At 37.6% G+C, this 12,604-nt stretch overlaps 1 protein-coding gene and 1 long non-coding RNA gene across 3 annotated transcripts in view; one reads left to right on the top strand and one right to left on the bottom strand.

Moving 5' to 3' along the window:
- Positions 1 to 12,604, top strand: part of UNC13C (unc-13 homolog C) — a 167,306-nt gene that overhangs the window by 132,830 nt on the left and 21,872 nt on the right. For both annotated transcript variants that reach the window (XM_059858311.1, XM_059858312.1), the window contains 3 exons: positions 997 to 1,074; positions 4,439 to 4,516; positions 11,253 to 11,341. In XM_059858311.1, the coding sequence (XP_059714294.1) occupies positions 997 to 1,074; positions 4,439 to 4,516; positions 11,253 to 11,341 (245 nt within the window). The remainder of the gene's footprint in view (positions 1 to 996; positions 1,075 to 4,438; positions 4,517 to 11,252; positions 11,342 to 12,604) is intronic.
- The window catches only part of LOC132333323 (uncharacterized), a 33,164-nt gene that overhangs the window by 6,766 nt on the left and 13,794 nt on the right, over positions 1 to 12,604 (bottom strand). The gene's annotated exons all lie outside the window — the stretch shown is intronic.

Raw genomic sequence — 12,604 nt, 5'->3', positions numbered from 1 at the left:
TTAAAGTCAATGCATCTCAACTAAGCTTCAGAGAGAATGACACTGTGTTGCCATGTACTTAAAAGCTAAGTGATTTCAGTGCTTTTTAGAATCAGTGTTTCTATCTGATTGGGATCCTAAGAAAGACATGCTGTCTGTGGCTTAAGGCTGGGTTTTGTCTACTTTGTCAAAATGATTTACCACTTTGAGAAGTTCTATCCTCTCTGAGATTTCACATTTATGTATTTCATACACATACATATGCATCAGTTGTTATCTTGCTAAGAACCAACTGCAGTTCCATTAGTGGAGCCATTCAGTGAAATGCAATTAGCTATTTAGGCAGTGCAAGTGAAGGAAAAAGTTAAGGTATGGCAATAAATTATTATTGTTTGAAGTCTTGAGGTGGTAGTTATTCATCTGCTGCTTGATAAACTCAACCCTGTCAGCTTTCTATTTGGACAGTTACATTTCCTCACAAGCTCTGAATTCCCATTATAGTCCTGCTGGCTTCAGAAAAGTTCACATTTACATTTAATTCTGTTCTTTCATTGCAGCAATTAAAAAAAAAAAACTATTTGCAGAGTTTTTGTTTACATGATTATTGTAAGGTAACTCATTTTCCTAGGCTATGAACAGTGCTCCTTTTGTCTTATATTTCCATTGTATTTCTAGTCTATGTATTGTCACCCTGGAGGATTTTTTGAGCTTGCTACTGTTCCATTAATTATGTAGTACATTGCAAGGAGAAGAGTTCTCAGTGCTTCTCAAAAACAGTGCTGCTAAAATTAAACTATCTCTGCTATTGAAGATTGCTTTACAATTAGAACTACCCACCATCTACTGTGCAGGGATTTGAAAATGTGCTCACAGGATTGTTTATATTATATCTAAAAACTATAATACACTATGTGTGCAAGCACTTGTAAAACCTATCATTTATACAAACCTTTGCTTTTATTATTTTTGGTTTACATTATGAAATTCGCCATTTAAAAGAGTCTTCTCCTCTTCTAGACTATCAACAAAGTACTTGTTCAGTATGCTGCAATTATTTCAAGTTACTTCAGCTCCTACTGTGATAAAGAAAATGTGGTGAGTAAGAAGCTGTGGCTTTTTTCTGCCTCAGAAATTGCCTTTAAATGACATACTGTACTTTTTGAAAATGAAATCACTTCTTTATATGAAAAAACATGAATGGAGGGAGGTCAGCATGTTTTTCTAGCTGCTTACAGTGTAAAAAGCTGCAATAAGTGAAATTAGTTAAGAATCCTAGTTAATAATTTCAGTATTAAAGTTATAAAATAATTACAAGATGGCTGCAAACCTGCAGTGGATAACAGCCTAATACTCTGGTGAACATGGTGAATGTATCTTCATCTTGTTTCTCAGACAAAAGGAAAGGTCTGTGTTTAGGGTTTTCACTTGGCATTGCCTTGCCTCTCTGTGTCAGTTTGTGCACTGGAGAGTTTCTAAGCTCCCTCCTCCCTGTGTGCAGAGGTTTCTGCTGCTGCACAGAGGTTTCTCCTCCCCTCTGGGCTTTACCCCTGCAGAGGGGAGGAGAAAATTGTGCTGTTTTGATGCCTCACTGCTTACAAGGGAGTCCCTAAAGAAGGACTTGATTGCCATGGACTCAGAAATAAATGAGAAATGGACACTAAAGATGTAATTGAGCAAATGGAAACATTTTCAATACTTTAACAAGACTAAGGAAAAGTATTCTTGGGAACTGGCTTTTCAATATTATTGATATTCAGTCAGTTTTCCCATGGCAGGCAGCTTTTAGCAGCATGTCTGTTGTATTTGGTAGTGTTTTGTTCAGCTGTACCAATCTGCTGTCAGATCAATAACTGCAGCCCCATCCTCACACTGTTCACCTCCAATGGTACAGCCCTCAGCCCATCCCCATCACAGATCTCCTTGTCCTTGTGTCACATCCTGGGCATGACATCTACCAGTGCTCTATATCATTAGGGCCAGTGTCATGGTCTACAGGTCACCAACACACACACAATAATAGAACTTAGAAAGACATCTATTGCAGCTAAATATCAAATATTGGGAGTTCTTATGAATTTAATGTTAATATTAAATAAAGCTCACTGCTTTCTTGAAGGAATGAGTTCTAATAAAGCATTGAATCATCAGCTCTAACTGTTTGTGTAGTCTTTTGGCCTATCCAATGGGAGATTTTAATTGTTGGAGTGAATAATTCCTGAAGTCGTCCTCATATACCTATCTTCATTAAGGCTTTAGATGAAATAAATCTCATTATGAATTAAAGAGTGGCTTGGGTTGAAAGGGACCTTAAAGATCATCTCCTTCCACCCCTCTGAGACACCTTCCACTAGACCAGGTATAAAGTATTGTATCAAATGCCTTTGATGGACATAACTTTTTTTAACAGAATTTCCCTTACATACTTTTATCTTAATAAAATTCCATTTGATCTGGTAATTTCAGCTGCAATAAATGTTCATCTGCATTAAAGTTAATAGAAGAGATTAAAATGAATACTTTTTATTATTCAAATTAGAATTTGGCATTCTTTTTCAAGTTAATACTTTTAGTAATCTTACTAAACACTACAAAATGTGCATATAAACTGTTCAAATAAATGCATATCTAAGATGCTTTCCATAAAGATATTTATCAATGTAAAAACAGCCTCTTATCTTCCACCTCCTGTCAGCATTTACAAACAAATGTGGGTTCTGGTATTGCACCTGTTGTTGCCTCTGTCTGATTCCTGTAAACTGCTGCACAGACTATTCTAAAGGGAAGGAGATCATGAAATGCAATGAGAATGTTTTTAAGTAATGTTCTTTACCTGACAACAGTAGCAAAGTTTTCATGGAGCCAAGGTAGACTTAGGCTCTGTAAGAGCCACCTGAGCCAGCCTCAAAGCAAACTTTGAAACTGCTTTTGTGTGAAGTGTTTCTCTCACAGCTTCAGTGTATTGCCAAAGGCATTTGCATTTGTTTGGAACAAAAGGAACACGATTTTATATTCAGCTACTTATACCCCCATCACAAATCATAACTCTCATAATTATTGATTTGTGATATTGCAGATAAATTCCAAAATAATTCCTTTGTTAGAAGTCAGAAGATAGTACACGAAAGGAGAATACAATCTTAGTGATTGTAAATTAATAGAAGGTGGATAGTCAAATAGAAGTGGGGTTTGTGGATTTTTCAAGAGATGAGCAAAGAGGTGACATTTCAGCTACACAAAGCCAGCTGCATTCTGTAGGAGGAGGAGCAGCACGCTTCACTGGGAGGAATAATCTAAGTAGTAAGAAGTTAGAACAAATTTCTTTTTTTCTTCTTCAGTTGAGAAGGACTCTGACACCCAATTCCTTTGAGAGTAATGTATTAATAATTAAAGCTAAATCATGTTATTGAGCCCATCATGCTTCAGCTCTACATTGAAACATGCTATTAACTAGAAAGATACAAATGAGTATCAATCACTGTAATCATTCCATCACCACCTTGTTGTCTGAAAAAAAGGATACATGTCTTATTGAAATGCATTTCCTCAGTGTCTAAAGTAATCCAGTCACACACTAGAATACACTTGGCCAGCCACAGTTCTTTTGGTAAGTGTTGTCTGATTGCTTCATCTGCACCATAACAAACCAGCATATAAAGTCATCTAAGTACACAAGATTCTAGTAATAGATTATTTCTTCCAAGATTTTTGTAACTAGCTCCTTATTTTATTAATGTTTTACTTTTAACCTAATATGAATACAGAAATTGCTGTCTTTTGCACAGTGACTCTTTTGCAGTGTTCTGCCTTTTAAAAATTGCTAAACAGCAACATTTCTAGACTAAAATAATAGGATTACAGAGTTCTATTGCCTAATTTATTCACCAGCTTTTCAAGTAATGCAAAAATGCATATTTCTAAGATATTATTATGTTATTAACAGAACTGCCTCTTGATTTATTCAAATACTTAAGCATCAGCCATTAGCTGGGTTACAGTGTTGTCACAGTTTTCTGCAGAGACTGGGGCTAGCAAGCAGTGTGGCAGCCCCTTTCCTGCAGCCTACTGTCACTGCCAGAGCACTTTGAGCATTGCTGTCTCTGCTCTCCTCGGGATGATGATGTGCTACTTGCATAATTCCACCAGATGTAACTGTATTAGGGATGACTAGAAATTACCTGGGATAGCTCAGGATGGGAAATTCTGGGATCTGAAACCTGTCCAGGTGATTGGGAGATGGAATCCAGTGCCCTTAGTGGGCAGTCACAGTCTGAGCAGGCAAAGAGAAGTGTCACTTAAAGGGGAAGGAGAGGCAGCAGCGAACAGAAGTTCCCCTAAAAAACCACAGCTGTATCAGTGAAGGTGGGCTTAGAAATCTTTTCCAACCTTAATGTTTCTTTAATTCTATGAATGTAGGGCTGCTGAAGTTGTGCACAGTCTCACATTTGATCTCTCTCTGTAGGCCTGTATCTTGATGAACAACATTCAGCAATTAAGAGTCCAGCTTGAGAAAATGTTTGAGTCCATGGGAGGGAAGGAGGTGAGTCATATCTGATTCCTGGTTCATTCAAAGTTCCTTAGAGATCATTAGCACCATGTTTGCAACCTAGTCAAAGCCTTCACTTCTACTTGCAAAGAAAATCAAAATGCTTTATAAAAAGTCTACAAGACCTATTTACTGTCCTGACAATACTGGAATGACATAACTATTTCACAGACACATGCTAATGATCTGTAATGTTTTATCAGCACTGGGTGTTTTGTGTTGCAATCTGTAGTGCCAGCTTTATTTCAATGTTTGTATTGGACTATACTGTGCTTTTTATGTATTGGTACGTTTTGTCTGTAATGTGTCATTGTCTTTGTCTAATGCCTTTGACTTGCAATCCACTGAGCAGAAGAAAGAAGGAGAGAGATTCTCTTATGAGGTTTGTGATAGTAAGCATCTTTTATTATTCCTGACCATATTTTCTAAGGCTAAAAACAGTCACATTTTCTACTTATTTCCATTGATGCATCTGTGTAATTCCCTATGATCTAAAATCAAAAAGAGCTATGCTTGGGCATTCAGTTGACACTAAACTGAAAAGTTTCACTGCGCAGGTAGTGCAATACCCTTTCAGAGTTTTAAAAATCTATAAAACATTTTAAGTGCACTTTTCAATATCTGAGGGCCTGTTTGTATTCAAGATACCATTTCACCAAGATTTGTTAGGCAACAGTTCAAAACATCCTCAGCTTTACCCCCTTTTTCATTTCAGAAGATTTAAAAGAGCCTGAAGTCCTGTCCAACAGCAAAAGGACATAAACAGTGCTTCAGTACTTTCCAGACTGTGGTCTTTCACTGTTCTGAAACATGATGAAGAAATTAACATATCTTCATAGCCATAGAAAAAATGCTGTCTACTTGTTGAGAAGCAGTGTTTAGAACATGAATATCCTACCCATATTATCAGTAGCTAGCTTTAAAAAATAAGTCATGCATACATCATCCTTTTTCTTCTTGAGGCTGTAGCTTGATAGATTCCCAAAACTTTGATCTAATGTGGCCACACCATATGGAGAAAACGGGAAAACACAGCATTTCATATTTCCACATCCACAGGGGGACCCTGCAGAGGTGAGATGGGTCCCCTATGCCACACAAGGCACTGAAGCCTCCAGATGCACCTGCAGAGTCACTCCAGGGTGTGGAGGGTCTGCTGAGCAAGGAACAGCTCCTTGAAGCTGCTCCAGATAACAGGAAATAAACTTCTGCAGCCTTGTCACTGCAAATGTCCTACCAAACTTTGTAAGAGATATTCATCATCCAGAAGTGGCTGTTTTTGTTGTTCCTATCATACCCTTTTCCCTCTCTGAATATTACAAGTAATCTTGTCCTCCATGCTTTTATGTTCCTTACAAAGTACTTTTTATACTTGATCCAAACTTAATTTTTAATGTCATGATTCATGAAAACAGGTAAATGTCCTTAAATCAGGATAATGACAAAGGCAAAGGAAAGCTGAGTCACATTTTATATCTATTTCAATCAAATTATTTTCAACCAGAATATTTGCTTGAATCTCTAAAATGTCCATTTTTCCTCAAGAAAATATTAGATTTTCATTTGCTACTAATGCCTTATATAATAATATTTTAAAAATTAGGAATTTTTCATAGCAATTTTCTTTCAAGACTTCTTATGACTTCTCATCCTTTTTGGTTTCCTTTTGATGATAATGAGGATGAATTATTAAGGTCATTACAGTATTACAGCAGAATTTCCTACAAATATGGTGTGACATGCAACCCACAGAGACAATTGGGATATATTTTCTATAATCCCTTCACTAGGTGTCTTAAGTGTATCTCTGATTCACAATCTAAGACAAAAGATCTTAAAAATACATTCAGACTTCTAGGGCAATTTCTTGAAGAAAGTAAATTCATGTTCAATTTTTTTTCACCCATATCAAGATGCCACTAAAATGTTTGTCCTCTGGTTTGAATACTTATTCCCCTCCCTATTCCAAAGGCACAACTGCTAATGGCCAATTTGGCTTATTGAACTGGTACTTAAAGAAACAAAGCCAGCAATAAAATCTGTAAGCAGTTTCCTTGAAGGGAAAAAACAGTTTAATATTTCACTTGTGGAGGGCATAAAAGTCAGATGATTTTCAGCAAAATAATGAGACCTATTTCAGTAGAAGCAAAACTAATTCTAAGAAAAATTAAATGCTGTTAATCTCCTCAGTGTCACACTGTGAGCAGTATGTCTTTCAAACTGTGCAGTCAAAAGAACCACAATCAAGCAGCAGTCCCTCTGTTCAGAGTAGGCTTATTGCACATTGCAGGCAGGGAGCTCTATAAATAGAGAAAAAACTGGTTTCTCAGATCCCCCACCATTAAAATAAAATAGTCTGAATAAGATGAGCTTATTAACTGTCCTCTGCTGCAGCAAAGCAGGGAGGGTACTTACAAATCATATCAATGAGAACAGTCTGCCATAAGAATGAGTAGTAAAGTGCATCCAACCCTCTGTTTGTTTGGTTTTTTGTAAATCAAGTCCAAAAACATGGGAACAGATCATCGTCATAGAATTTGGGTTTAGCTCCTGTTTGTTTCATCCAAAAGGAATGCATATATTTGCACTAAATATTTTTTCATGTCTGACAAGCTGGAAGCTGATAAAAGAGAAAGAAGAGAAGCCAATGCTTGTGTTGCTTTACACCAGATGACAGAACATGGCAGAATGAGTTACAGTAATTAGGATCAAAAAAAAAAAAGGTGTAAAGCAAAAGGAGGTTGTTTATGTGTGACAATATTATATTAACTGTAGATAAATCATATTCCCACTTCAGTAAATTCAGTTCCAACTTTACATATAAAGCTGAGGAATTCCTGTAGGAATCTATATGTGGCCTTAAAGATTTTGCTGGGGTGACAGAGGACCAGACTTCAGCAGAATCGTTCTGAAGTGTCCACCTTTACATCTTGTACAGAGGCCCAAGTGCTTTCCAGGGCACTCAGAGCAGTGGCAGCCAAACATCTCCCATCTCACTGTCCCAAGGCTGTGGGTGGAGGAAGGAAGATGTCTGTCAGAGACAGGAAGAGCCCCTAAAGTGATGGAGCTGATAAGTACCTTTGCTGTATCTTTGCCAGATATACAGAAAATTTGTAAAACTATTTTCTGAACAAAAGTAACCCGGTGGTCCCATTAGGAAACCATAAGTAATTAGACCTGTGAAATTGCAGATAAATGGGATTCAGATTAGAGAGGTTCCATTTAACTCATGCAAAAGTAATTTGCATCTCTGTCGTTTCCTGCAGAAACACCACCAAATTTGCAGTTAACAAGATTATGTCCATACTAACACACATTAAATTAGAGCTGGAAATACCTCAGTCTAACACATTGAAAGCAGCCAAACTCATCAGATTTTTAACTCTTTTCCAAGGCTTGTCTCTATAAAAAAATTCACAGTTTTAAACAGGCAGAATTTGGAAACCATGATGCTCAACTGTTTCTTATTTTTTTCAGCTGTTCAGCAAATGTGTTGTCAGTTTTTGTGTAGCATTCAGAAAAAGTCATATTTCTAATTATCTCTTTGATAATGCATAATCAATAGATATGCCAACAAAATAATGAATATATTCCCTTATGGGTAAAACTTAATTCTGCTATTTAAGAACGTGGTAAAATAACAGAAATACGAGCCTCGAAAAGCCAAGAATATTAAAAATTGATGGGAAAATATGATAGTATAATAGAAACAAGTATCATAGAAAACACATTATTAATGAAATAGGCTTGCTCCTTTAAAAAAAATCCAATTTTGAAACCTTAGCAACCTACCCCAATGTATGTTAAGGCTAGTCCACACATGCTGGGAACTGTAAATGGACTCCAGAATACAATTGTCCAAGGGATAAATGTGTTGTCTTTTCTCTTTTATTGCTTAAATTGGATATGGTACACTAATGACACTCCTAGCTGGGATTTTTTGTTAGTTTGTTGTTTATTCTTCCCAAAATAATCAGGCTCAAGTAGAGCCTTTTCCTTTTATTTCCCTGAAACATGTTCAGGGAAGTTTGTTAGTTTTCATTCCTTCTTCACCAAACTCTATGAAGCAAATGAGACTTGAAGAAAAAAAGAGAAGTCCCCAATACCGTAAATACTTCATTTCCATGTCTATGTCCCCCTCTATGACATCATCTCAGATGCTGATCAGCATTGCCTCTCACTTCCATGCTTCCATCTTAGCTCTGCCATATCAGGAAAAAGAAGAGGTCATGCTCTGGCACTTGTGGATGATGCCTGAGGACAATCATTAGCACATAGAAGGCACGTGATGAAAGAAATGAAAAGTGCACATTTTAGTTCTGGTGAGACACCCAAAATGCCCTATTTTCCAGTGCCTAGAGAGAAGCAGCAATTAAAACTCTTGCTGACATCTTGTCAGTGATGCCAGCATGGCCAGGTGTGGCACACCTGCCCGGGCAGCCCGCATACCTCTTTGTGTCACACTCCTCCCCGTGCCACCTCATCGACGGGCATGAGCATGTGGGCACACAGGCCTGGGGTCCTGCCAGATGCCTCCAGCTGTGCACACACAAACTTGTTCATGCAATTTGTGAGCACAAAGCCTCTAAAATGTTTAACAGTTGCATGCACCCTTCTATAATGTGTGTAATGTCCACAATCTGGCATTAGCATTCAATCCAGTTGTGGCTGGACTAAGTTCTATTCCAGGTGAATTTAGCAGATACATTGTGTTTTCTGGTTATCACCACAACCTCTGATAGAAAGTAACTACATTGACCTCTGTAGGCCCAGTAACAAGGTGATTCTCCAGTTTGTGCATGATCTGCTAAGAAATGTTGGGTCTTCTGCTTGCCTGTTATTTTGTTTTCCTTGACATGTATCATGTTCAGTGTGAATGCTTGTATGTTCAGTGTTTGTTAAATGCTTATATTCTAGTGGTCTTAAATTTGGGGTTTGTATGTATCCCTCCAAAGGAGACAGTATAATTCCCTAGTGAAATCCATTTCCTGGAAAAATCTTTGCCTTTGATAGCAAAGTCCTAATTTTTTTACTAGTACAGACATTTCAGTAAAATTAGCTTTTTAATTCCTGTTCTTCATGTGAAGGAAAGCAATCACTTTAAGTGTATGAACTGTCAAAGTGTATCAGCCTGGGACACTACTAAGATATACAGAAGCCACAGAAGTTCTCTCAGTGCATAGTAATTCAAAACTAAATCAGTAGTAGTCACAGTAAGTACTTACAGTAATAAGTAAAGTATGAGCTTCTCAGAGTAGAAGAGAACTACATGACACCAAGAATCTTCTGAAGGATGTGTGGTAATTCCCTCTTGCCACCTATTTCAGGTTCTTCTCAAAACCTGTAGTGAAAATCTCAGATTTTCTATTATTTTAACCCACAAATGACCTCTAAGAAGATAAAGGATGGTCTAAGACTAAAACACAGTAGATCATTGGATCTATTTCAGTTTGTTTTGCTGTAGGATTCCTGTGTAGACTCAAGTAAATTATCCAGGGTGCTGCGACAACTTCCCCTTTTCTCTGAAATGTGATTAAAAGAACTGACCTGCTGTACCACAGTGCTCTGAAGCTCCAGAGGAAAAATAAGCACCAAACGCTACTCATGCAGTTGAAAGACAGAAAATAGAATCAGCCCTGATTATGTATTCTAAATGTGCAGTGTCCTTTCAAATTGTAAGAAGGTCTGTACCTGACCTTGCTGCAGAACAGAGTCCACAAATTAAGGGATATCATTGGAAATCATTCCTTAGCACTGTGATGTAGACAGCTGAAAGACCTGGAACATCAGCTTTTAATTCACATTCAGCTGTTGATCCTGATGATCATCTATCATATCCCAGAATGGACTGTAATTATTGTTTCTGAGTGCTAAAGATCAGGGAGATTAAAAAATTATTCTTTTTTACTTGAAAAAGAATCCATGGCAAATAAACAAGTTTGCTGATCAATATCAATAGGGTACCTTTTTGATTAATATCTATGCATGTATCCTCATCCCTGTAAATGTAAAAATATATTTCTCCCCTGCATTAACTTTTTCCCTATGTTTACAAAACTTGTATCAGAGTATTAGAATGTGTTGCTCTGTGCTTGAATTTTGTTTGCCCTAATGGCTTTTAGAAACAGCAGTACTGAAATATGGTAGAGTCCCTTCCCACATCCTCTGTTCATAGAATGGCATGGATATTCTTCAAGCCATCTTTTTCAGTGCTGGCTGTTCTAATTTTACACTGCATTATGGAAACATAGGAAATATGGAAACAACTTCAATGCAAATCACCACACAAAATACCAACAGCAATGTAATGTACAAAAATAATAAAAATATGAAGGCATCTGCATTACTATTAACACAAGCACTGATTTTTCCTGCATCCTTCTCTTGGTGTGCCTCATTGAATACCACTGGCCTGGTAATGGTAGTTCTCTCCTTTGTGACTGCCAAGAGTTTCCACAATCCCACAGAAAGCCCTTTTTCAATGGCACAATTTTAATTTCTAATATAAATATTCCCTGCTTTAATCAAAGATGGTTTTTTTCTTTTTTTTTAATGGTAACTGTATTTCAAAATTATTACTAAAGCAATTTAGTGTCACAACAGGTGTTTCCACATTTGGCTTTCTATAGTGCAGTGTATCTTTGCACATAACTCCTAATTCATTGGTTGTAATGGAAACCCCAGAAACCTAGTGTATAGATAAAATATAATGTTATTTATCTCTTTGCAGCTGGATCCTGAAGCTAGTGTTGTTCTAAAAGAACTTCAGGTGAAACTTAGCAATGTATTGGATGAACTCAGTGTAACGTATGCTGCAAGGTAACAAACCCGTTTTACTGCAAACCTTAGAGGAATATTCCTGATCAAAAAATCTCCCTCGTTGATGAAGTCTGGGTGGTTACTTGGATGTCCTGAGGCATGGCTTGCTTCTGCCCTGATGGAGTGGTGTGAATTTGTGTGTGTATGTGTTTAGACTCTGAAACAAATAACAGCAACCTCGCTGTAAAGACAACTGAACATCATCTATGGGCATGAACATGTTACAGAGGTGAGGCTGATGGCTTTTGTTCTGCCTTTTGGGAAGCAAAGTCACTGAGGTTTCTTGCCTGATGCTATGCTAAACTTTCCTCTCTGACCATGTTTATGTTACTTCCTGAGACTGACAGCTTTTTCCAAGTGGCCTGCTTCAACCAGGGATGTCTGCTTGTGTTTAGCCTGCTTCACGTGGTCATTGCAGATGGCCTTCTTGGGTCATTTGCTTGCCTGTGGCTCTTCAAAAATTGTCTACTGAGCTTTACTCTCAAAACCTTTCATTAATCAGAGTGCACACTGCAGTCCTGTATGTGTATGGTGCTGTGCCAGCAGTGCTTTTGGTATAAGAAGTAGCAAGTTACTTTTGCTTCAAATTAGGAAGAAATCTAAGAAAGAGGGATTAGTGCTGTAGTGGTGCTCATTAAGCAAAGTCTCTTGTTGGTTATTTAATCCATTGACAGGCTGTCTGGGTGGACAGTCTGCTTTTTCTGTGTGCTTAGTTTGCTGTATTGTCTTGCTGTACTTTTGCTCCCAGGCTCTGCTTCTCGGATCATTGACAGTGCATGAATATTATTTCTTTCCAGGGCTTCTTTCTGAATGAGCCAACTAGGTTTCTGCAACAGCAAACCCAGAATAGCTCAGTGTAGGGTATGCTCCAGATAGCTAGAACATTCCTCATGAGTCAGTTTACTGCTTGGGTCTTTGAGGTTAACAGTGTTGGAAAGATGTCTAATGTCAAGAAAGGCAATGCATTATTTTGGCTTTTGTTGGAGGGACTGGTCCCAAGAATTTCCATGAGCAGTTTCTCTAGCTGCCTCATGTTGATTTTATCTTGGGCTTTAAAGTGTGTAGGTAAGTGTACTTCCAAGTGCATTTGGAAAAGTTTCTGATTTTTCCTGTGATTTCACATGGAGGTTTGTGTTCTCTTTTTACAATTAGCCATGTCACTGAACAACCAATTGTTTCTTTTCCCTCGCAGTAAATTCTCTTCCACTTTCCTCAAGTTAATCTTTGCCATTAATCTTTTCAGCTTAACAGGCCCCATATATT

The sequence above is a fragment of the Haemorhous mexicanus genome, chromosome 13 (genome assembly GCF_027477595.1).
Source record: "Haemorhous mexicanus isolate bHaeMex1 chromosome 13, bHaeMex1.pri, whole genome shotgun sequence".
NCBI lineage: Eukaryota > Metazoa > Chordata > Aves > Passeriformes > Fringillidae > Haemorhous > Haemorhous mexicanus.
This window is presented reverse-complemented; position numbering and strand designations above follow the sequence as displayed.